This window comes from Prinia subflava, chromosome 24, assembly GCF_021018805.1.
Source record: "Prinia subflava isolate CZ2003 ecotype Zambia chromosome 24, Cam_Psub_1.2, whole genome shotgun sequence".
NCBI lineage: Eukaryota > Metazoa > Chordata > Aves > Passeriformes > Cisticolidae > Prinia > Prinia subflava.
Window position 1 is genome coordinate 6618374 of NC_086270.1, and position 24206 is coordinate 6642579.

General features: G+C 47.3%; 1 protein-coding gene across 5 annotated transcripts in view; it reads left to right on the forward strand.

Annotated features, from left to right (window-relative positions):
- The window catches only part of LOC134561668 (lethal(3)malignant brain tumor-like protein 3), a 42768-nt gene extending 24506 nt beyond the window's left edge, over positions 1-18262 (forward strand). For all 5 annotated transcript variants that reach the window (XM_063418860.1, XM_063418856.1, XM_063418858.1 and 2 more), the window contains 8 exons: positions 92-206; positions 307-406; positions 1201-1377; positions 2717-2848; positions 3224-3285; positions 5616-5782; positions 10254-10316; positions 14239-18262. In XM_063418860.1, the coding sequence (XP_063274930.1) occupies positions 92-206; positions 307-406; positions 1201-1377; positions 2717-2848; positions 3224-3285; positions 5616-5782; positions 10254-10316; positions 14239-14367 (945 nt within the window). In that variant the 3' untranslated portion in view covers positions 14368-18262. The remainder of the gene's footprint in view (positions 1-91; positions 207-306; positions 407-1200; positions 1378-2716; positions 2849-3223; positions 3286-5615; positions 5783-10253; positions 10317-14238) is intronic.
- Positions 18263-24206: the final 5944 nt, after the last annotated feature.

Sequence of the window (24206 nt, forward strand, 5' to 3'; positions counted from 1 at the left end):
GCTGAGCAAGGTGAAACAAAGGGAGAAGTTAGCATAAAAGCTGACTCATGCCCTGAACTATGTCTTTCCCTGAGACTTCTGCCTCTTTCAGATACATTTCGATGGCTGGGACCATCACTACGATTTCTGGGTGGATGCAGATAGCCCTGACATCCATCCCATGGGCTGGTGTGACAAAACTGGACACGCTCTGCAAGTCCCTCTAGGTAAATACAGGACACGGTGTTATTACACTGAATAATTTCCTAAGTGCAGTCTGCTCCTCACGTGTAAATGTGTTTATCTTCCTTTTTTTACTCCTCCCAGGTGCTGAAGATCCAGAAGAAGCAGTGGGACAGGCGTGTCCTACTCCAGGCTGCCAGGGGATCGGGCACATCCGGGGCCCCCGATATGGAACACATTACACGTATGTGGATGGGTGCTGTAAATAACTACAACAACAGCAACAGCAACAACAACAACAACAACAATAATAATAATAATAATAATGCAGATCCAAGCACTGAAATAATCTCGGGGTGGTTATTCTGGAGATAGCTATAACTGCAATCGCAGCTCCCTCTTGTGTCTAAGATCATAAATTCTGTTTGTACCACACTGCAATGGAAACAGATTCATTTACTCCAGTTTCTTCATTCGGGCAGTACTGAAGGAATTGTATTTGTAAAATAATATACCCAAGAACAACAGGCAAAGAGACAGTTTAAGAGGAGAGGGCATGGGTAGGATGGTAAAGTGTAACTAAGGAGAGGATGCTCATGTTTTGTGCTCTGCCTTTTGATTTCTTGTGTGCTCTTGGAAGAGGAAGCTTTTTCTCAAGTAAAACATTTTAAGAGCAAGAAAACAATCTCAGGTGGGAGGTCAGAAGACCTGGTAGTTTATAATGTGCTAAAGGGCTTTGATTTTTTTCGGACTGAAAGTTGCAGAACTCTGTTAATTCATGAAACGTTGATCTGATAAGCAGGTTACAGGGGATGAGCTCTTCTTGTCCTCTGTGGTGGCTCTTGACCAACATGACTTTGGTTTTTAATTCTGCCATATAGTCCCCTGCTTTCTCACACCTAGAGCTGGGTAACAGCACCTCCTGGGAATGTGTGGCCCCTTTTTTTCTGGATTTGTGATGGATTTCTCTGCCTGAGGTAGAGAAGACTGTATGACTATAAAGCTTTCTTTGCTCTGTTTTTGGTTTCTCTATCTCAGCTTAGTTGGCTGCCCATACTCTGATGTGAACCTCAGCAGAGAAAACCTATTACAGGACCGGCTGAGTGGGGAGAGACCTTCCACTGGGAACAGCCTGCAGAAAGCCAGGAGAGTGGAGAGCCCTGGCACATTGATGGGAGCAGGGGAGTCTTCTCAGGGTGACTCTTCCCAATGCAGGTGAGCTGGATTTTACTCTTGGCCGGGTACTGGGGAGCAAAACCATTTACAAAGATGAAAAGCACTGGAATTGGCAGCAGCGCAGCAGAGCACTGAGTTCATCTGTCTGTAATATTGACCTGTGCCCCAGACACTCTTAACACAGAGCAGTGCACTTTTATACCCTCATATGCCTTAATAGGTTTCTTGATTCCTTAATCCTGGTGCTCTGGTCACATTCCAACAAAGGAAATTGCATTCTGTCTCCATAAATTTTTCCTTGCTGTTTCAATTTAAAAGCTGTTCTTTTCCTTTGTTTCCTGTCCTGAAATTGTCAAGCCAAGGTTATTTTGCACTATTAAACTTAAACTGTGACCCACCCCCCTTCCCCGGTCGGCTGAGCACTGTGTATGTATTGCTTAGCAGCAAACAAGCTGAGTCCTCTCAGATATTTAGTTCCCTTACAAGAAAATCTTACAGTTGAGCAGCACTGGAGGAAACTGTGCCTTAGTTCTTGGAGTGCAGGAGTTGGTTAAACCGGTTATGGGACAGACCAGGATATGAAGGATTTTTTAAAAATCATTTTTAGTCTTCAGAAATCCAGTCTCACTGGCAAACTCCAGCAATACTTTAGTTTTTTGTTGTATGTGAAGGCTTATCTATTTTAAAGTTCATCTATTTGTTTAGATTTATAACATTTTCAAGATCTGTTTGTCCAGAAAAAAAGGAATTAATGCTTCTTTCTCCTCTGTGGCCTTTGTGGTCGAATTGCTTCCTCCCCTGCCACAACTGTGCAGGCATCTTCATTCCCTAATTTCCCCACCAAAACTGATTGCATTTCAATGGCACTGTTACCTTAAAGCTCTCTGAGGTTATTTTGAGTTCTCACAGAATAAATTGTATTTTAGAATTGTAATGTATTTCTTTTCTTCTAAGTATTTCATTTCCTGATAGTGGGAGGTCTGAATTTAGCCTGTAAATCTGGTATCAGCCTGCTGCTTGTCCTTCCTTGGCCAACTCTGTAGCTCAGTTTATGCATCAAACATAGTCATGGAAACTCTTAAATGTTATCCAGAGGTATCAAGGTTCAGAAATCTTAAATCTCTTGCTTTCACCATAACACAGTGGTTTCCTGTAGCTGCTGGGATCAGAGCCTGAGTCCACAAAGGCTGATTTATTTCACATGAACTCTCTCAATCCTTGCAGAAGAGGAAGAAAGCACTTTGTACTCACGGAGGAGAAAGTTCTGCCACAAGGTGGTGGTTGTTGCTCTCATTTGTCGTGAGCAGCCAGCTTTGCTCTTCTGTGGGAAAAAGGAACAGAGCTCCTGTCAGCTACTGTCATTTATCTGTCTTTCCAGAAAATCTACACCAGACAGTGAAAAGTGGTGTCAAAGCAGCATCCACACTCCATCAGAGCAGTCGGAAAACAGTCGGGAGAGAGGCTGGGGAGAGGAGGATTCCTCTGCAGACTTCAAAGCCACACCAAAAATGTAAACAAGAGTTTTGTGGTGTATTTTCATGCATTAACAGTTGTGTTTCTTGATGCTGCTGCTGTATCTGAAATAAAGGTGTAAGTAACAAACAGCCCTATTTGATCAGAGTTTTGCAGCAGTGTTTTAGAATGACATGGTAATTTTCCTCCTGTTATTTTGGGTCCTCTTTTCCCTGCAATAAACTCAGATATGAGTTCTGGCCATGAATTTAATAGAGCAGCCCTTAGCTCATAGAGAGGTCAGGGATGGAGTTACTGCTTATTTTAAGAGGAAAAAGTTTTTAGTTTCTATAAATCCCATTAATCTTTGTATAGAGAAGAAATTACATCCATTTCTGTATCTTCTGAAATGTTTTGTAATTGTTGCTTTCAGGCTTGGGTGCTCACATGCCTATATCAAGTTTCAGCTGGTGAAACGGGAAAGCAACGGGAAAGGTTGGTTAAATTTTATTCCTTCTTTCTTTGTGTGTGCCCATCTCTGCAATATCTCAACAGTCACGAGGAGCATTCAGAACTTCACAGCTTTTTTTGTGTTTGATTCCACAGTCAAGAGAGAACACATGCTGGAGATGATGGCAATGGTAGTTTTTCTTCCTTTAAAATGAGGAGAAAGGGTAAAATTACTTAGAAGTGAAAGGTTTAATACTTTGTAGAGTGGAGCCTTGTATTTATTAACTGAGAAGACAAGTTTTGTGGGTTTTGTGCCACTGCAAACTCCTCTGTAGTGACAAGTCACTTCCAAACAGTCTGTGACCTGTGTCAGGCTGTGACAGAGCCAGCACAGAGCTCAAGGGAGACTTGCTCAAAACTTAGCAGACACTTTAGGTTCCATCAACCCCTTTTTTTAGACCCTTATGGGTATTCAGAAACGTATTCTGAATCACTGAAGGACTTTTTAAAGGTTCTCCTAAGGATGAAAAAGAAAAGGAAAAGCTAAATGGAAAAACAGTGGGGTTTTTTTCCGGGTACACGACAGGTTAAGTTTTCAGAGCAGCTTTCTGCTATCACTTTAGCAAACCATATGCTTAACTTTCAGATTTACTATAAAAAGCCCTTTCAGAGAACGGAGCTGACCAGGCTTTTAGGAGGATTTAACATGGTAATAAGTCTCCAATCAAAAATAGCTAAGCAGGCACAAACTGGGACAGGTGCCTGGATTTTTTTTTTAATACTCATTTTTACCTAATGCTGAGTTCTGCAGTTAGAGCTGGGGGATCTGCCAGCTTCAAGCTGCAGTTGCAGCTGGCAGGGAAAGCTGCCCACTCTCCCTTCACATTCACCATCCATGGAGTGATGGAAAGCAGGGGAGGGAAATGCAATCATCCACTGACCTGTAATTTCACCATTACCCAGGGCTTTCCTCCCAGCTATGGTTAAACTATGAGATCACTGCTTCTTCATCAGAGGGAAAGTCACTTGTCTAGGTCATGGTTTGGGTGCTTAGGCCAAGGATTTGGGCTTAGTGGAGAAAAGGAATTGGTCTGAGATGGAAGCAGTGCCCACCCAGCAGGGATGTGGCACAAGTGGGACCTCCTGGAGCAGGAGCGGGGGGACAAGACCAGCTGCTGTCTGTCCCCACCACTGTGACAGTGCACAGGGAAGGAGGGGGTGACAGCCCTCTCAGGAGCAGGTCCTGTACCCTGTCATCACCAAAAGCTCCTGAACTGAGCAGTTGTTACGCAGGCTTTATTTACCCTCCCTTGGTTTCATTATTAGAAATTTGATGTTATTTGATGCTGTCTCATGACCTTTTTAGGGATGTGGAGATGAGCTGAGGGGACTCAGGGCCAGGGGAGTGATTGTTCACTGGGACAGGGTTTAGCTCTAGAGCTGTTTCCCCTTTGGCTGGGAGTGAGCTGGCAAGCCCTGGAAATCTGCTTTTTCCTTGTATTTTGGCTGTTTTCCTTTGTGCTTTCCACATAGTGACTGCTCACCCCCCACATCTTACACCCTACTTACACTGGGAGCTGCTGAGCAGCGACAGCAGGGGCAGCAGGAGCAGCAGAGGCAGCAGAGCAGCAGGGGCAGCGGCTGCTTCAGGCACAGGGAGCCTTCCCGAGGGCCGAGTTCAGTGGGAATGCTGCAGGGATGCCACAGGATGGCGCTGGGCAGCCTGCGGGGCCGGGGCTCGGGGCAGCCCCCCGTGCTGCTGTAAAATCAGAGGAGTACTTCCCAGCCTGTTCCCATCCTCTGCCTGGCTTCCTGTTGTATAACCAGCACATCCCTGTAGGACCATGACTCTGCAGTGCTCCGGTGATCTCATTAGGGAGGGGTGATTCCTTCCTTCTTTTTTTGCCTTGGTTTTCAAAGCTTTCGTCACTTGACACATGAGGAGGGAGTGGACGTCTGGAGGTACCTTGAGCACTCCTGGTCTGGGAGTCTTCTGAGGAGCAAGGCCAGGCCGTGCTGGCAGCAGAGGGCTGGAACGGTGCCATCAGTTCCCAGCCGAGGATGCTGTTACCAGAACTCCTCCACCTTGTCAATAAAATGCAGCAAACATCTTCTCTGTTAACAGCATTACATCATTTTCCAGGGAAGAAGCTAATGATAAAGCCTCCAGCCTGGCAGTGTTATCTTTTTTTCCCTTTCTCCTGCTCGGGAGGGTGGGGAGAACGCCCTGAGAGCTCTGGGTGCCACACAGCAGCCGTGCCTGGCTCTGCTCACCCTGTCTTGCTTTCCCCTCCAGGCTGTGACCCTTCCTCCTGCTCTGTTGTAGTTGCTCCTACTCGAAACCTGGTTCTGACTTGTCTTGTTTCCTTTTCCAGGCCCTGATTTGGATCTCCAGCAGGCCCTCCACCAGTCTATCTTCATGCCTTCCCTGGCCTCTAACCCAACCCACCGCCTGCATCTCTTCTGGGAGCAGCACTGCAGGCTCTTGCCGGAGGTGTCGGGCCTGACAGCCAAACAAGTTGCCAAATGGACTGTGGAGGAGGTGAGTTACCTGTTCCCTGCTCTGCTCTTCCGAGCTGCAGGAATGCCAGAGTACTCCTCCTCTGGAATGCTAATTGGGAGACATCTTTATTTCTTCCCCTCTCCTAGGCAGTGCTCCTCTGTTTGCTGTGCGTGTGCCACAGCTAACTCAGCTGGAAGTTAGACCCAAGACCCTTTATCAGGGAGGGGAAGGACCCCTGTTTAACCCTCTGGTATCCACAGCTTATTGCTCTCAACGAGATTCCCTCCCTCCCTCTGTTTATTTACTCCTCTGTCTCTCAGTCCTTAGGCCTGAAGCATCATTCTGACAGCAGATTCCCTTTCTCTGATCTCCCTCCCCCTCTCCTGTGACTTTGCTGCTGATTCACTTTTACAGTGCAGAGAATTCCAAACTGCACTGTGCATGCCCACTCCTGCAGCGTCTCCCTGCCTGATTCCCTGGGAACAAAACTGCCCACAGCCTGACCTGATTTCTGGCAGAGGTAGCTGTGCAGCTGGAGATCTGTCTCTGCAGCTCTTTGGATGTCTCCTGTAATTAGGTGGTGTGTGAAAAAGCCAGTGTTTTGTGTGCTGAGTAGTTGGTTTTTGCCTCGATGCCTTGGGCATAAATAATATTTCTCTCTGCGCTTGGGAAGTGGTGACAATTTGGATCCTGGTGCTTAACTGCAGGGCATTTAATTCCAGAGAAATGTGCTGTAGTGTTGTGATTGCAAGAATGCAGGGAATCTGCAAAGCAGGAAAAAGGTGCTCCCGTTCATGATGCAGAGAGGATCTTCAGAGACTTTTAGAAAGTGCATTTTCTCTAAGTGCCTCCTCACATCAGATAAATCCAGTCTTGATTTTGCTCTTCATGCTGGAGGAGTGGTGGGAGTCTGGTGGGATTGCAGTGATGTGGGAGATGGGAACCACAGCAGCTGGGAAAGGGACAGAGCAATTAGTGTTGATGTTTTAAAACCTGGTCCTTTTTTTTGCTGAGTTGTTGGGGTTTGGTAGTAGTGTTGAGTTTTGTTTGTTTGTTCTTTCTTTTTAATAAAAATGTGTTAGAATTAAATTCATACTGAGGAGGAATAAAATCTCTGAAAGATTTACTGTTCCTGTCCTTTTGAGAAAGCTTCCAATGATTTGTCCAAAAGGTCTTTTGGACAATAAAGTCAGAAGCAGATAATCCTCTGACATGATAATCAAAATCTCTTTCTTTTGGATAAAACAGGAGGCTGCCTCATGGAAGTACAGTGTCAGGATCCAAGCCAAATAAAATTTGTCCTTTGCAGTTGACCTTTAAAGCAACTGCTGTGTAAATTTAACTGAGATATTAGTTTGATAACGGATGAGTGTGAGCAGAGACCACAGACATGGATGCAGGGCACTGGATACAGTGATTCAAACCCAGAATAAACTGAACTCTGCTGCAGCCTGAAACAACTGGGGACCTTTTGGCTGCTAGTAGCAGTGTGAATGGCACATTAAAAAGCTCAGTTGCAGCACCACAATGGACTGACTGAAGTCATTACAGGTTTTATCTTGAATTTTAGTAAAGTGGGTCTGGTTTTGCAAATTATGTTCATCACAGATTCCCAGAGGAATTGATTTGGGCTCTCTCTGAGCACTTGCAGTATCAGCATGTGCAGTGCAATGCAGCCACAGGTCTGGGAGTTGAAAGCAGCAGGACTTGCTGTGTTATAGGGAGTCCAAAGTACATTTGGGCTGCAGTTGGCATTTGGGCTTCCAACATCTTGCTGCAGGGCGAACATTTGGGTTGTGCTTTGAACTCTGCTGCACAAAGGAATCCATTCTGCTGATCTGAAACAGGAGTGACAGGCGTGTAAAATTCTCCTTTGGTTTCAGGCTGAAGAACTGTTTTTATTTTATAAAACCCATATTAGGGAAAAAAATATTGCTTTAATTCTCTGCTGGGTGAGAACAGCTGAAATGGCAGAGCAGCAGCAGCCGCAGTATTTAGTGGCCCTCAAGCTAAGAAAGTCGTGGTAGCACTGAGCAGTCACTAAGAGTAGTTACTTTAATGCAGCTTTGGTATTTATTGAAAGCTTCCTGTCATGTTTTCAGAGCACAGACTATTGACTCACAGAAGAACATGAAGATGTGCTGGAGTTGTATTGTTCATTAGTTAATCCTGCTTCAAAAGCTAATATCCGGGGGGCGGGGGGTGGGACTGTTCTTGTGCCAAAGTGTGAGTGGGTTTCTAAATCCCAGTTAGCCCAGCTCCTCTTTGTGGCCTCAGAGGTGGTCAGTCCTGCATTAGCTGTTGGAGGGGCGCAGTGTGGGGCTGCTCTGTCACCACAGGTCATCAATCCTAGGCTGGTCTCAATGTGTCTGCCACACATCAGCACCTTCCAGCAGGGTCACATCCAGTTTTCAGGATGTTCTCAGGATTACACAAAGCTCTTTTTCAAGCCCTTTCCCTTTATCAGTGTGCTTTGGGAGTGTAAGAGTTTCCAGCAGACAGTTCTGAGCCATGGGGTGGCTACAGCAGGAGGGCCAGCAGACTTGCATTTCCTGATAGAAAAGCTCTGATGCCACTGAGATGTTCCCAACCTGTTCAACACGTGTCCCACCCTCACTTTGAGCTCCCCTGGGTCTCAGCCTTCCCCAGGGTTCAAGGCCTCCCTGCCACCATTGTGGGGTTGTTTTGGTTTCCTGTGTCTTGTTTTTGTGCTCCCAAGTGTCCCTCATCCCTCAACTACCCCATCCTGGTTTGGTAACCCTCTTCCCCAGCAGTGACAGCCAGGCAAGTCCCTGTGGCTCATTGGTACCTGAGGTCTGTCTCATGTCCTGGGGACCTTCTCTCCCATTTTCTTCTCTTGCATCTTCTTTCCCTCTCTGTTCTCCATTCCTGGTAAACCCCAGGGCTGCTGTTTGTTCAAGGGGCCTCTCCAGTGGGGCAGGGAGCTTGCAGTGTCCCTACAAAGGACTTGGGGCAGATCAAAGAGCTGTCACTCCGTGTCAGTGACAGTAGGCAGCAGCAATTGTGCAGAGAAGGATACAGGAGCAAGGGAAGCCCAGGTCATTCCTTGGAGATGTCTGCTAGCTTCTCAGTGCCACAGACACTAAAGAGCACTCAGCTCTTGCCCCGAGGGTCCAACTGTCTATTAAATTCTCGAAGGAACCGGACTTGGCAGAAGGATTTTCATTTGTGTTTTAATTATTACCAGATGGGGGGACTCAAAAGGAAAGTAGTATTTTGTTATTTGTGACTAATAGGAGTTTACACTTCTACAAAAGACAATTTTGAGTCACTGCCCAACAGAGATGTGGATTTTAGGGTTCCCTTTTTAAGATGGAGTGGAAGAGGAGGATGAAGGAGGGGGATGCTCCACTTCAGGTTACATAACAGAAATCATGGCAGTCAGAGCTGCTCCTGCCAGGGCAGAGCAAACCTGGAAGGCACTCTGAGAGCCCTGTTCCTGCCTGGCTGGAACTGGGAGGAAAGAATGACTCCAAGTCTAGTGGTGGGATGATCTGGAGGTACAGGGATGTGATTTAGGAGAGACTTTGGCAGTTCCGACTCGAAGGGAGCCTGTATCTGACAGTGATCCCTCCCAGCTGCTTGTTTGTGTACAGGGAAAAAATGTCACATCTGCAGTAACTCACATGGTTACGCCTCATGAAGCAGAGCTGCTCCTGCAAGGGAGCGTCCGATTAACAGGAGATGTTTGATCTGATTACACTGCAGTATACAAACCTCCTGTGAGCCAGAGAAGCTGCAGCTGAAGAGGACAATGCACTTTAAGTCATCCTTGACTGCACACAGAACTGCTCCTCACACTCCTTGGTGTTATGTAATGTAACCCCAGGACTGCTTGCATGACTCCAGGGAGATTCCAAATGTTAACAGATTCCTTGCTTAGAAAGGTTTTCCCTAATGTGAAATGTAAGATTAACTTCTACTTGTTTAATCCTCTTGGCTCCTGTGCACCCAGGACAGATTAAATGAAACCAAACCTCCTTTGCTTCCCAGCTCTTCTACCTTTGCATGTTGGTAAACCAGCAGTGCTCATTCAGTTGGTTTATCTTGTCTCTTACATGCATGTCATCTTGGGAAACTGTCTAAATCCTTTTCTCTTGTTAGTTTTACTTTCCATCAGTACTGTAGAGAAAGTGAAGTTGTGAGTGAATTTAAAGTAGTCCAAGCCATATACAGCTTTTAATCTGGAAAAATAATGTTGATTCTGTGAGGACCTTTCAGCGGAGTGCAGAAGCTGGATTCTTACAGGGAGAGAAATGGTCAAATGACAATAGGGGAAGTTATTGGTGGTAACCAAAATATGCAGAGGAGTTGAAAGTAACAACCCAGCAATGTTTTTCATCTATATGCTTCATTAATGTGAAAGTTTTGAGTATTAAAGTTTTAGAAATTCTTGCTTAGAGAATTCTTATACAGAAATAAGAGGACTTTTCTTGATGGAGTCTCATTTTAATTGTCTGTGTTTCCTTTCCCTCACGTGCAATTGCAGGTGGTGAGCTTTATCCAGCGTTTACCTGGCTGCAAAGAACAGGCGTCTGTGTTCAGGGAAGAGGTAAGTAGGGTGTGCCCAGACCCTGTGCTGCAGAACCCTGGGATTACAGCAGAGAGCTCAGACCTGCTCAGCTGTGTCATTGCAGAGCAGTGGCATTTAGGAGGCAGCCCCAGCATGGAGCTGAATTCCACTGTGGCTAATTGCATCCTACCGCTTTAAATTTCCCCTGCAGTTCCAATCACGGAGCTTATGCTTAACATCCTGTCTTGGACCATTGTGCCATGGGTTTGGCACTGCTCTAAAGATGCCCTGTTGGAATGGTTAGTGAGGATCTCATCTGCTGCCTCTAATGAGGACATGTGCCTGCTTATCCTGGGGAGCCTGGCAGGCGCGGGACTTCCCAGGAATCTCTGGCTTCCCCCGTGGGCTGGGGTGAGAGCAGGAGGGCAACCTTTCTTTTTGACAAGCAGAGGTTGGGAAGTCTCAGAGCATGTCTTGTGTGAGGTGTGTCCTGTCAGTACTGCCACGGGCTGGGCTCTGGTCGCGCTCCTGGTGTGTTCACCATGGCCTCTGGGAGACCTCCATGAGCACAGGGCGTGGCTGTCCTCGTTATTGGCACAGCTCTGTAGGTGGATCACAGAAGGATCTGCTGGGTGCTTCTGCTTCCACTTACATTGCAGGTATCATTTGGAGGTTCTTTAGCCCCTGATGAATTTGCACAGATGCACCTTGTCCTGGACTCATCTCACAGTGTGGGCAGCTCATGGGGGTGGAATTCTTCCCCTCTGTCCTGCTCAGGTGATTCCCCACCTGCAGAGCTCCCTCCAGCATGTGGAGCTCCTGGAGTGAATCCAAAGGAGACTACAGAGACTCTCCAGGGGCTGGAGCCCCTCTGCTCTGGAGTCAGGCTGGGAGAGCTAGAGGTGCTCACCTGGAGAAGAGAAGGCTCCAGGGAGAGCTCAGAGCCCCTGCCAGTCCCTAAGGAGCCTTCAGGAGAGCTGCAGAGGGACTTCAGATGAGGGATGACAGGACAAGGGACAACGGCCTTAACCTGAAGGAGGGTGCACATTGGAAAGAAGTTCCTCTCTGTGAGGGTGAGGCCCTAGCACAGGGTGACCAGGGAAGCTGTGGCTACCCCATCCTGGAAGTGTCCAAGGTGAGGCTGGACAGGGTTTGGAGCAACCTGGTCTAGTGGAAAGTGTCCTGCCCATGGCAGGACAAGATGAACACTAAGGTTCTTGGAACAAGATAGAGCGTTAAGGTTCCTTCTAAACTGTCCCATGGTTCTGTGATTCTGTCCTCAGCGCTCTCCTGTGTGGCTGTAAGAGCTCCAGGGAAGGGCTGGAGTCACTTCTCCTTTGTGGCAGTGACTGGAAAGGGCAGGTCTGTAACTGCTGTGTGCTCCAGAGCTGGCTCCCTTTCAGAGGAAATGAGGCTGCAGTGCATTTTGTGGATTTATGTATCTGTGTTTTGTTTTCCCTTGTTTTAAAAACCGTGCAGACACACACAAAATAGGAAGCAAAAGAAATAGAGGCTTGCAAAAAGCTCTGTCCACAATGTGACATTACAGTAGAGTACTTGTGAACTGAATATAGTGGGAATAGTGAAATTTGTTCAAATGAACCCATCTTTCACTGTAGCTGAAATGTAAAAGGGATTTCTAGGGAAGGTGTATTCAGAGGTGAGATATACCAGCAAGTCTCCTAATAAATCCAAGCATTCTCTGTGTACTTTATTTCTTCTGGTCCTGAACACAGCAACTGCTTTCTGATTCCAAGAGTGCCATAGCTAGGGACTTGTGTTTTTCCAGTTTATGCTCAAACCACATTGTCAGTTTGAAATTCAAACCCTTTTAGCAGGTTGGCTTTGGCCAGAATACAGGTGTGAATGACAGGAGAGCTGAACTCCCCCACACTGTCCAGGATGGGCCTCCAAGTGCTTCATGTCCAGGATAAATAATTCCCTTGCAGACTTCCCCTGGTGAGGGGCTGGAGGGGGATAAGTTACTGCTTACATTAGGAGCGAAGAGAACAAATTGTGCACAGGATTCTAAAACCTATCCAAAGAAGAGGGAACAAAGAAATTAATAATAAAGCACAGACTTGCTTGTAGGTCCAGTTCAGGGCAGGACTGTTTAAAATAAGCAAGTGTGAGGCAATGCGGTGAAAATGAAGCATAGGAATAAATAATATTGGACTCAAAACTATTTTGCAATGCCGGACTCTTTTCCAGCAGTTTTCTGCTCCTTTTGGCTCTGTTACTTAATTTAAGCAGCACAGTCCCATTTGTTTCAAGCTGGTTTTAACACATTCATTGCAGCAGTATAGACTTGAGGCAGCTTGGAAATAAGATTCAAGAACATGGTGTGGCCATCTGTGGACTGGGAGCACTCCAGTGGAGAATTAACTTCCCAGTTACTCCCAATTACTTAAGTGGCAGGTTAAGTAACTTGCTGAGGGTCTCTAGTCTGGTGAGAGGTGGGAAAACTAAATCTTCTGGCTCCCAGCTCTTTGCTTTAATTATGTGTTCTCTGAGTTTACTCAGTGTTTCCTCTTTCAGCAGGCATTGACATCTGAAAATATTATAGTTGGGAAGACTACAAAAGTAGCAGAATTGTTATTCTGAGTGTCCAGTGCTGTGTGCTGCACTGGTGAGCATCAAGTGAGAGGAGGAGACGCTGTCAGTCTCTGTAAATGGACTTTAATGGAATAACTTAGGGACACACATATTGTTTGTCTGTGTCCATTAATCTTTGGCTTCATCCCTGCAGCATTTGGGGTTTATATTAATTATATCTGTGTCATCTCTGTGGATGTTCGTGCTCGAGTGAATTTTTAACCTTTTCCAGAAACTGTGTCATGATTTCACTCGCTGCCACCTACAGCATCCTGGATTTTCACATTTTCACATTTAATCAAATATATCTCCTTTTGATGGACTGGGAGACTGTGTTTTTCCAGCCATATAGCATCTTCACTGTCCCTTAGTCTATATAGCATATGGACTCATGGAATGGTTTGAGTTAGAAAGGGCCTGTCTTGATTTGGAAAGACGGATTCTGTCAGGGAAAACTGGAGTTTCCCTTGGAATGGAGAATGTAAAACCCTCTCCCTCCAAATTATTACAATTTTGCAATTAGGAGCTTTCAGGCAAAAATATGGGAATAGGAATAACAGTTACTAGGAATATTAAAAAATACAAGTGCAGTAGTACAAAAAAAGCAAACAAACAAAAGTCCTAGAAAACCCTGACAGAGTCAGAGATACAACCTGACACCCTGTTGTCAGGGTGTTGGAAGCAGTCCAGATGAATCTTCCTGGAGTAACAGATGTTGTTCTGTGAAGTAGGGATGATCCTGTAGAACAAAGGGTCCAGTGCTGGCAAGATAAGTCCAGTCTTCCTCCAAGAATCCAGTGGGAACAGGCTCCATTGGTGTTTGGGATTGCTGGTTTTATCCCAGTGGAAAGGCTTTGGCTCCTCCCACTGGGTGGAGCATCTCCCAATGGGATGAGGTGATGTTATCAGTCATGTGAGAGGCCTTCAATGGCCCATTCACAGGTGATGTCCCTCAGAGGAGGATGGGTGGAGGAAGAGATAAGGAGGCTCTGCCTTATCTGGTGTTATCAGGTGGTGTTATCAGAAGGCATCTGCCCTCCTCCCCCCCTAGAGTTACAAGAGATAAAGAGCAGTATCTCCCAACCAGTTTCAACAAATGAAAATAAAATACACATTTTTGGTTACATTTTTCAACCCAAGGCAGGCCCTTAAAGCTCATCTCATTGTACCTCTGCCATGGGCAGGACATTTAGAGCTTCGCCATTTCTAGGGAAAATGTTGTGAGGTGAGGTCTGTGTCCCTTGGACAGGGGACATCATGGGGTGTAGGGGCCAGAATTAGGCAGGAATCCCAGAATGACCAGAAGTGGGAATCCTGCCTGTACTTTGGTGGTTAACCCCCATGCTGTTCATGTTCCAATCTCCAGCAGATAGACGGTGAGGCCTTCCTGCTCCTCAAGCAGAGTGACATCGTTAAAATACTCAGCATCAAGCTGGGCCCTGCCCTGAAGATCTACAATGCCATCCTCATGTTCAAGTCTGCAGAAGACAACTGAGAAGAGGCCTTTGGCAGATCCAGGAGGAATTAACAGGGAATGGATCTTCAGCTGTGAGCATTACACAGGTGGATTGGGACTCAGATGTATTTTAAGTAGGATTTAGTAAAAATGGTTTCAGGTTATAAAAATCCTGCCACGGTCTGGAATATGGGGCAGCTTCACTTCCAAGAAGAGGATATTATTATATTTTGTAATTGATTTTGGTTTTGATATATCAATCTCTTTTTGAGATGAAGAAACCTCCAGTTCTAAGGGGAATCCAGGGTAGCACTGGTGGAGCTGCAGGAACAAGAAGAAAGTTTTGAGTCAAACTGGCTTTCTGTCCAGTGATAGTGCCTGAAAGACTGAGTGATCACCAGTGGGATTAATGTGTTCTGTGTAATAAGAGAGAGGAAAAAGATGCACTTCAAGCAACTTCCCTATATCATTCACTGCTGTGATTCAGGAGCTGACCTTTTCAGGACTGATTGTGAAATTTCAGTTCTTCCCATTGATCCTGGTTGTTGTGACCCCCTTGGCTGCTGGGCTGCTTACACTCTGGCAGGAAAGGAGCATGAGCTTGCCCTGGTTCTGCCAGCAAGCAAAAAGTCCTCATTCCTGTCGTTCCCTGCCAGGAGGCAGGGGCAGTGCAGGTGGGCTTTGGTTAGGCAAAGATCCCATAAGGACATCTGCTGCTGGAGACAGATGTATTCCAGCTGTGATTCTCCTATCAGTGCTTTTGTGCAGCTCCTTCTGGGCCAGGAACATCTTCTGGCAAAATGGCACAATCAGGAACTCCTGGCGATTGGTGTGTGTTTGTTCTTGCCCTCTCCACTGTCAGCCAAATGCTAGGAATAGGAGTTGGGAAGCCAGCAGTAGCCAGGCTGTGTGTGTGAACAGATTTCCTCGAATGAAGTGGCTTTTCTCTTGAACCATCCAAACTGATGGATGTGCTTTGGCCTTCTCCCCTTGAGGTGGACTTCACTGTGTTCTGCCAGAGAGCTGAAGGGCAGGGCAGCAGCTTCTCTGCCTCTGGGAGGGGGCAGGCAGAGCACACAGGGATGTGCGATTGGAGAGGAATCAGGATTTAAACAGCAAAATGGGGGAGCAGTTACTTCCCAAAAGAGAGAGCTGCTGTGTGTGGGGAAAGGAGGGGAGCCCGGGGCTGTGCTGCTGCACATGCAGCCTGTGCTCTCCTGGGCTGCACGGGTGGCTCCTGCTCCAGCAGAGCCACTTCAAGGAGATGCCCATGGACATCCAGGGCAGGGGTTTCCACATGGATGCTCCTGAGCCGTCCTGTCCCCGTGGGAGCCCCGGCAGGTGCGGTGAGTCCCGCCGGGCTCTGCTCAGTGTTCCCATTTACTGCCGGCAGCACTGCCCCGTGCCTCTCCCTCTGGCCACTCTTCCTGCTGGCTGTTTGGCTGTTCTAGGACCACCCCAGCTCAGGCAGCCCTTGCAGCCCCTCATCCATTGCTGCCAGGCTGTTCCCTGTGTGTGGGAGCCCTTGGGAGCTCTGAGGGTATCACCTAGTGCTGCCAAAGGTGAGCTCTGCCCTCAGCCTGTGCCAGGCTGTGTGGGTGTCTCAGGGCACTGCATGGTGATGTAATCCATCCACGGGCACATCAGACTCCCTTGGCATCTCTGCCACCAGCATGGCTTCCCGGGAGCTGTCAGGAACGGAGCGAACATGCTGTCCGTGCCTGTGTGGTGACACAAGGAACACACTTGTTCCCCCTTCCTGCATCACCCACATCCTTTGTCCAACCCTCCTGCTGCTGAGAAGGTTCTTGTGATTTGTCTGAAGCAGAAGGTTCCTTAAAATTTTACATAGAATCCACACCACTGAAGCCATTCAGTCCTGGAATAATATTTAGAGCAGTTTGTTTTCATATTTTTTAAAATAAAAATTGGAGTTTAAACCTTCACAGAGAAGACACATATTTGGTGGGATGTTTAATAGTTGAACCATTAAATATCAGCTAGGCAGCTGCAGGGGAGAAATATATTGCAGTGTTAAGGACTTGGCAAGGGGTAAATTTAGTTTATTAAAATTCATTTTTAGTGTGATAACCAGGATATTCACCAAAGAGTCACATTCCTTTATCCCACTCTGCACACCCAGTGTCAACATTAAGACTTGAATTTTAAGTGGCATGTACTGTCCTCTGACAGAACTCACCTTCTGGGCAAAGCAAAATTCTTTCTTGACAACTGGAACAGAGGATCCCGAGCTGGGCTGTTTTATTCCTGGCACTCCACTGTCTTGCTAAGTAACCCTGAGCCCTGCCTTGCCCCAGTTTCCCCCTCTGTGACACCCAGCCAGAGCAAGTGCAATTTTGCCTTTTTCTTGTTCCAAGCAAGCAGGTCTTGCCAGATTTTCTGTTTCACATCCTTCCTTTGGGAGCCTGAATTGGGGGACAGCAGATTGCCCCTAGCAATAAACCAAAATATAATATTAATTCCATTTCTTTCACTATATATAGATGGAGGATGAAGAGAATTGGTTAAACAAGCAATGAGATTCTAGTCAGTGAAATTATTCAAACAGAAGAGAAATCTTTAATCCTTGGGGCTTCCAAGCCAGCTGGATCAAAGAGGAAAATGTGTACTTGGAGGTTGTTCAGTGACAGCCAGCACAGTGCTTTCAGCAGGGGGGAAGGAGGAACCTCTTAGGGATGGAAGAAGGAGGAATGTGCTTCTTGTGCCTTTTTTTGTAATCTGATAATTGTCTTTGCAGAGCAAGCAAGAATGTGCACACATCTATTACCCACTCCTTTCCCAAATATAGCTGTATTCCAGTAAAATCCAGCAACTTCACAGGACAAAAAGACTTCCAGTGTCTTCACTGGACACATTTAAAATTCCTTGATATTTACAAGATAGGAAAAATCTAAACCAGCTCATCTTTTAGCCCCATAACTTAGGAATTCATCAGTTGCTGGTGCCATTCCACTTGTGTCAGGGAGTGCTGCTTTCCACTGTGTCTCGGTGAGTTGTTTCTGCTGCCTGTCCAAAATCTGCTCCGCCTGTTCCCAGTCCTACTCCAGGCCTGTGGAATGGCCAGGGCTCTGCAGAGGCCTTTGGTTATGTGATGCCTTGTGTAATTTGAAATGTGCACTTTGAAGCAAAAATTCAAAAGGTATGGCTCTGTGGGGAGCAAAACTGAAGCTGGGTAATGCCAGTGGGATTGGGAGGATTTCAAGTGTGCTGGATGTCATCGGGAACTGGTTGTTGGCCCAGCTGAACTCAGGAGTCTCTTAGCAGTACAGATATATTCCTTAGAAGCAACTCAGAGCTGTGACAAGTTCCCGTGGGCCAGCAGTGCAGTTGGGAATTTCCAGTTCTCAAAATCTTATTCTTGGCTGTGTTGTTGATTCCCTTATCACTGTTTTTGAAGTTCCAAGCAATCAAATTTCTTCTCCTTTTCTTGTTTTCTCCTCGGCTGGAAGTCCTGTTAAAATTTTTCAGTGCCATCACCAACAATCATCCTCGTAATCCAGTAGCAGCAAATTTCAGCTCTGGGTAATGAATCTCATTAAAGTTGGACAGAAGCGTTTGGCGTCACCAACAGCAAAACTCCACAGCCGAAGGAAAAGCCCAACGCAGAGCCCAGGGATAAGCTAGTTCAGCTGTACAAGATTTCCTGCCTGCTACTTTTATGCCCTGCTTAGGGATTTATACCACAGAGAGCTTTAAAGTTTTTGACATCTCCCCCATCATGTGATGAGGCAGCTTATTTTGGAGATTCCTGTTACTTGTACTGGAAGGACATGAAGGGGAATGGAGCAGGGGCTGAGCGCAGCCTCAGAAATGTCTGCCTGTTTTAAACCAAATACTTGACCTTTTTGACAATAGCCATGACCTTGCACTCCACCGATGCTTTCCTCTGGAAATGTGAATAAAATAAATATAAGTTCACACCTGGTTCATTCCTTCTGTGTGTAGGGCTGACCTCAGCAGTGCTCAGGGAGACACAGGGCTGGCTGCCCTGGAGGGCTGGTACTGGGAGGTCTTCACATCACATTGGTCATCACATTGTTGTCCTTCCCCTAAACCTAAACCTGGCAGTCACAACACAAGGCAGCATCTTCATTTTTCTCTCTTTTGTCTGTATCTCTTGCCTCTGTACTTGAGCACTCCTTGATGTGTTCACAAGACAGCAGTGGCTGCTGTAGCTGCACCTGATCCCAAATTCCTCACTCTCTTCTGCTGCTGCCAGGTTTTAATCATAGAATCCTTGGATGATTTGGGATGGAAGGGACCTTAAAGACCACCCAGAGATGGAGGAGCTACAGCTGCTCTGGGCAATCAGTGCCAGGGCCTCCCCATCCTCACAGGGAACTGTTCCTTCCCAATATCCCACCTATCCCTGCCCTCTGTAAGTTTGGAAGCCATTCCCTGTGTCCTGTCTCTCCAGTTCCTTGTCCAAAGTCCCTCTCCAGTTCTCCCAGAGACCCTCTAGGTACTGGAAGGCTCATGGTTTCCTCCTAAATTCCTTAATCCCTCACGGTTTCCTGTCACAAACAATCCAGAACTCTTCACCTTCTTAAAGCAGCTCCCAAAGTTGGGGTTTAAACTAAAACTAGCAAGAACTTGTTTCTCAGTATGCATCCCTGTTAGAACTCTGTGTTTTGAGGTCTGTTTTCCCTTTCCTTAATGCCACCCTGAGCTTCTTTTTAATGTGTGTCCATAACCACGATAACTACCTTAGCTGTTTCTGCTCTATTCATAATTAGCTAATAAATTGCAAACCATTCTCTAATGTGCCCTAAAATGAGGCATTGAACCTTTCCTCCTGCCCCTCCCCAAGAGTGTCTGGAGCTGCACCTGCAGCAGGTCACCCATCCAAGGGCAGAGGGGTCAGGGCCACATTGGCAGCTGAGGTTTGCAAACCTTCTGAAACTAAAAATATTGGGGAGTTGGCTCCCAGCCATAATTTCTAAACTATCCCATCTTCAGGGTAAACATTTGCTCTCATTGGTTTTTCCCTTGCAACGTTTTTGCTTCTATTTAAACTGTGGCATGTTTGCTTTTGTTGCTGTGATCGGATTCCTGGTCTGGGGAGCTGGGCTGCTTGGAGCAGGCTCAGGAACATCAAATGCTGCTCTGTATTCTTGTTAGTTCCCTTGGGGCTGTGCTTGCTTGTGTGGCTGTATCCTTGCACTTTGGAGATCTGAGTTTCTCCTCAGCAGCAATTTTTTTCCCCCATGATTTTGATGGAGAAGTTTGAGCAGAGCAAGGAGCATCAATCACCCAAATGGCTGATTGCATTTGCAGATTATTCTGCTCAGGCAACATGGATTTTTTTTTTTGTCCCAAGTCATATTTCTCCTTGGGCAGGGAAAACCTTGATCTTTTTGCCTGCTCAGGTTATTCTTTCAGCCCTGACCATGCTCTGGTTTGTCCCTTGTGCCAAGACCCATCACACAATGCTCAGTGGGGTTTGCAAAGCCACTGGAGGGACTGCAGGGGTCTCTCATTTTATCAGGTGCTAGCTATGGGTGTACAAAGAGGGTGGTACAGACCACAGCTCTCACTTTCTTACACTGCCTGGATCTGCACCACCCTAGTTTCCACAACAAACCTCATCTGACAACCTAGAATTCTCAAATCCTACAACTTTCTCAGGAGCAGGAGCTGTAAAGACAAACCACTGCATTCCCCTGACAGCCCAGCGCAGTGGGAAGAAAGATATGGGGATGGATGGCGAGGGAACCTACTGTCTCCATCCTGCACTCTGCAGCTGACAGGCAAATTCCAGCTTCAGGAGAAAAAGAAAGTGATGGCGTTAGAGAAAAATGGAGTATTGAAGGGGTTAAAGAGAGCTGCTGTGCTCTGCCCAGCCAGCTGCAGAAGTGCCAGACCTTTCCCAAATAACACTCTACTATTTATTGACTTTCCCTGTCACTTCCCCTAATATTTTCTTCTCCTTGCCACCACGTACAGCTTTGGCTTATTAATTGTCCCATGACACTTTCTCCTCTCTACATTCTTCACCATCCAGACACTTCTAATGTAAGCAAGATATTTTTTGGAGTCGGATACATTTGCTGCTGGAACATTTCCAGCTGCTGCTTCAAGAAATGTGCAGAAGGCCTTTGCAGAAGGTATCAGTGCCAGAGCCTCCAGAGATGGTGGCTTTACCCCAGGAAACCCCTTCCCACCCACTCCCATCCTGGACCAGGGCACTGGTGCCTTCAATCATGTGCTTTGTCGTCAAAAAAAGGGTTTTGGCTTCACCAGCATTTAACTTGGTGGCCTCACATGTCATCAGCTGTGGGTCCTTCTGGGCCATAGAGTGGCTTTTTGCAGCAATGCTGGTTGAAGGAGCTTTTTAAGCCGGAGCATTGTCTGCGTCCCTTTCAGCACCTGAGTAGACTCAAATTCCCTGGGTGTTCAGAAATGCTTCCAGAAAGTTCTTCCAAACTGAGGTGGTTTTTGTGGGTCGGGGATGCCAAAAGGCCTCCACTTTGTGCATTCTCCTAAAACTCCAGAGGGATTTTCTGATCCAGGCTCAGGTGGAGCCCATGGCTCCTGGGTTTGTTATCCCTGGCAGGACCGGAGCAGGGGAGGCTGTGCTATGTCTCTGCTGCTCAAAGTGGGACCAAATGAGTCTCCAGATGGCTTTCACACTGTCTTGAACTTGTCTCTCTCATGGGAAGAATTGAAAAAGGCCAGAGAAGAGGCTCAGATATAAATTTCCCCATTCCCAAGCATGTCTGTGCTGCTGGTTGATGGCTGGGGAAGGTCTTGCTCTTCATTTCAGAAGAAACACAACAGTTGAAACACTGGGTTTTGTTTCCTTCCCCACAAAGAGGTATTTTCCTCCTCCTTGCACTTTGCCAGCACACCACATGTTGAAAGAATTAACCAGATTAAGTCCTCAGAGCTCAGTAGCACCTTCTCCTTTTTTCTCCCTGTTTTTTTTTCCCCTCTGGCTGTGCCTGTGGGATTTCCCTGCCCTGTGATGCTCCTTCCCCACCTATCAATTCTTCATGCAATCACTTAATTCTGCCACTATCCCACCATCAGTCCCCTTCCTTTTCATGAATGCTGCACACACATGTGAGCCCTGGGGCATCCTGTTCTCTTTACCAACATCTTCCCAACACCATCCACTCCCCAAATGCCCCTGACCCTCTGTCCCTCCTGGGCCAGTGGGTTGAGCACCAGAGGACAGGGTGTCCCTTGGGCCTGGCAGGGTAAAGGCAGACCCACGGATTTCCCTCCAGCTCCTCCAAATCCTATCACAAAACTGCAGGAAGATGCTCTTGGGCAGCATCACAGCTCCAACAGCATCACAAGACAGCAGTGGCTGCTGCAGCTGCACCTGATCCCCAATTCCTCACTCTATTCTGCTGCTGCCAAGTTTTAATCATAGAATCCTGGGATGATTTGGGATCATCCCCTGCTCCCACCAAGCCAGGCTGCAGACCCTTTCCATGGCAGAGAGCAAGCAGCACTGGATCCACCCAGCCCAGCTCTAGGCAGGAGCCCTGTTGTGTACCCAGCACCAGAGCCAGAGTCAGGCCAGAGTGACCCAAAGGGAGCGGGAATCCCAGAGCACCCATGGGATTCTGTTGAACTCCCTGTGTCCCCAGGGTGCTCCTCAGCTGGAGATCAGGCAGGGCTGGGAGCGAAAGGAGCCTCGGGGCTGTGGCTGGTGCGGGCGATGTTGGCAGCTGCAGCTCGAGCTGCGCTGCTCATCTTGTGGCAGCAACAAGTCTCCAGCACAGGCAGCTCTGGAAATGCTTTCACAAGGGATGGGAGGCCCCTTTCCCACTCTCCATAAATCAGCCAGCAGGGTTTCTGTGTCTTCCTTGCTGCTTTCTATGTTTCCCAGGATTTTGCAAAACTCTGGGCTGAGCAACCTATTTGGAAGGAAACTGCCCTAAACAACCCCTGAAACAGGCAGTTGATAAAGGAACCATTTACATTTCAAATAAATAGAGCATTTTTGGCTTTGGATCAAAACCAAGTTGTGTTCAGTGTTCCCAGTTTCAGTAAGTCATTTCTTTTTATACCCAGGCAGTTTCTCTTATAAAATGTGCATGACGACTCAGTGTAAGCAGGGCAGGAAGCAGGCTGTGGGGATTTTTTACTATTGCAGAAGGTTTCCCCAGGACAGAGCCACCAAAGCTTTTCCTTGCCTTGAAGCTGGTGATTGTTTATGTGTGTTTACAAGCAAATTCCATTAAGAACCAAGAGTGATGCTGTGGATGGCTCTAGTGTATGTTAACGCTGTATTTCCAGCTAGGTGTTGCAAGTAACTCTGTATCCACTTCAAATGGAAAACCTTTATAAACTTGAATTGGAGCTTCTGATTGTGGAGCCAAGGAACTTTCTTGCAGGCAGGATAAAAATACAGGGTTTGCCCCTGTAACTGCAGAGTAAAGGACTGGACGTGAGACAAAATAGCCCCTGTCCACTTGGAACCACTAACAGCTTTTGGTGGTAACCAGGAGGAGAATAATATGTTAATATTCCCAAAAAATCAATATCCAGCCTAGCTGGAGACTTGCCATGGCTCAGCCATGAGCTTTGGCTCTCACCCACACTTGAGAGGTGCTTAAGTAGCACCAAAGACATCAGGAGTTCACCGTCTTTGAGGTGAGGTGATGGAGCTCCTGGTCAGTGCTGCAGCCCAGGAGCATTCTGTCACCCACATGAGACAGATGTGATCTTCCTGCATGAACTTGGCCAGTGGGAAGAGCTGGGAATATGGTTTAAGTCCTTCAGATTGTTAGAAAGCATGTAATTCATCTTTGAAGTGGAGTATGAGGTATTAAAGTGAATTCTCCAAGTGGAGTTTGATCTTAAATCCTAGAAAGCATCCCAAAGAGGCTACAAGGATGCTGCAGGGTCTGGAGGGGCCATACAGGGCATGGCTGAGAGCACTTGGTGTGTCCAGCTGGAGCAGAGCACACTGAGGGCAGAGCTCTTCCCAAGGGGCAGCTCCAGTCTCTGTGATGGAGGATGTTTAGGCTGCAGAGCAGAGAAAGGTTCTTCCCCCAGAGGGTGCTGGTACTGCCCAGGCTCCCCAGGGAATGGGCACGGCCCCGAGGCTGCCACAGCTCCAGGAGCCTTTGGACAGCGCTGCAGGGATGCACAGGGGGAATTGTTGGGGGTTCTGGGCAGGGCAGGGGTTGGACTGGATGGTTCCAGTGAGCCCCTTGCAGCTCAGGACATTCTGATTCTATGACCTTCCAGGGTGCTCAGCCAGAGCAGTAGCACCTGCATCCCTTTAAGAAGACATGTCTGGTCAAGATCATCCACCACATCCCTGAAACAAGATTTAAAATAGGAAATCTCCCCTTCAAAGGGTCACCTTTGTTTAGCAGTAAAATTGATTAATTGCTGGAAGGGATAAAGAAAACCAAGTTTCCTGTTGATCCTGTGGGGTCAGGCTCACTCTGTCAACACCAGGTGCTTTCACCTTCCCTTGCCCTGCTCCCACTGTGCTGCTTTTTGCTTTGAACCCCGAGGGCCAACCCGTTGCCTGGTTTATGAGAGAGCAGCATCACCCAGGCGGGTGCAGGGGCTGCAGTAGCTGCCACAAGGAGTGTCAGCTGCTCGGCATGAGGGCAAGCGAGGACAGGAGCTGCAGCCTGAGCCTGCTCCTGCTGCGTGCCAGCGCCTCCGGCTCTCATCCCTTCCCCCTAGCACACCAAGGGGAGCTGGGAATGAGATAGGACAGGTTTGATGTGGTCTGGTGTGGTCCAGGGACACGCTGGGCACTGTCAAAAGTCTAATTTCAAGTGGCATCAGCCCTCACAAAGCTGAACATCTGGTGTGAAGTACCTCAGCTCCCATGCTGGACACAGGAGGAATCATCATCTGATGAAAGGAAGGAATCC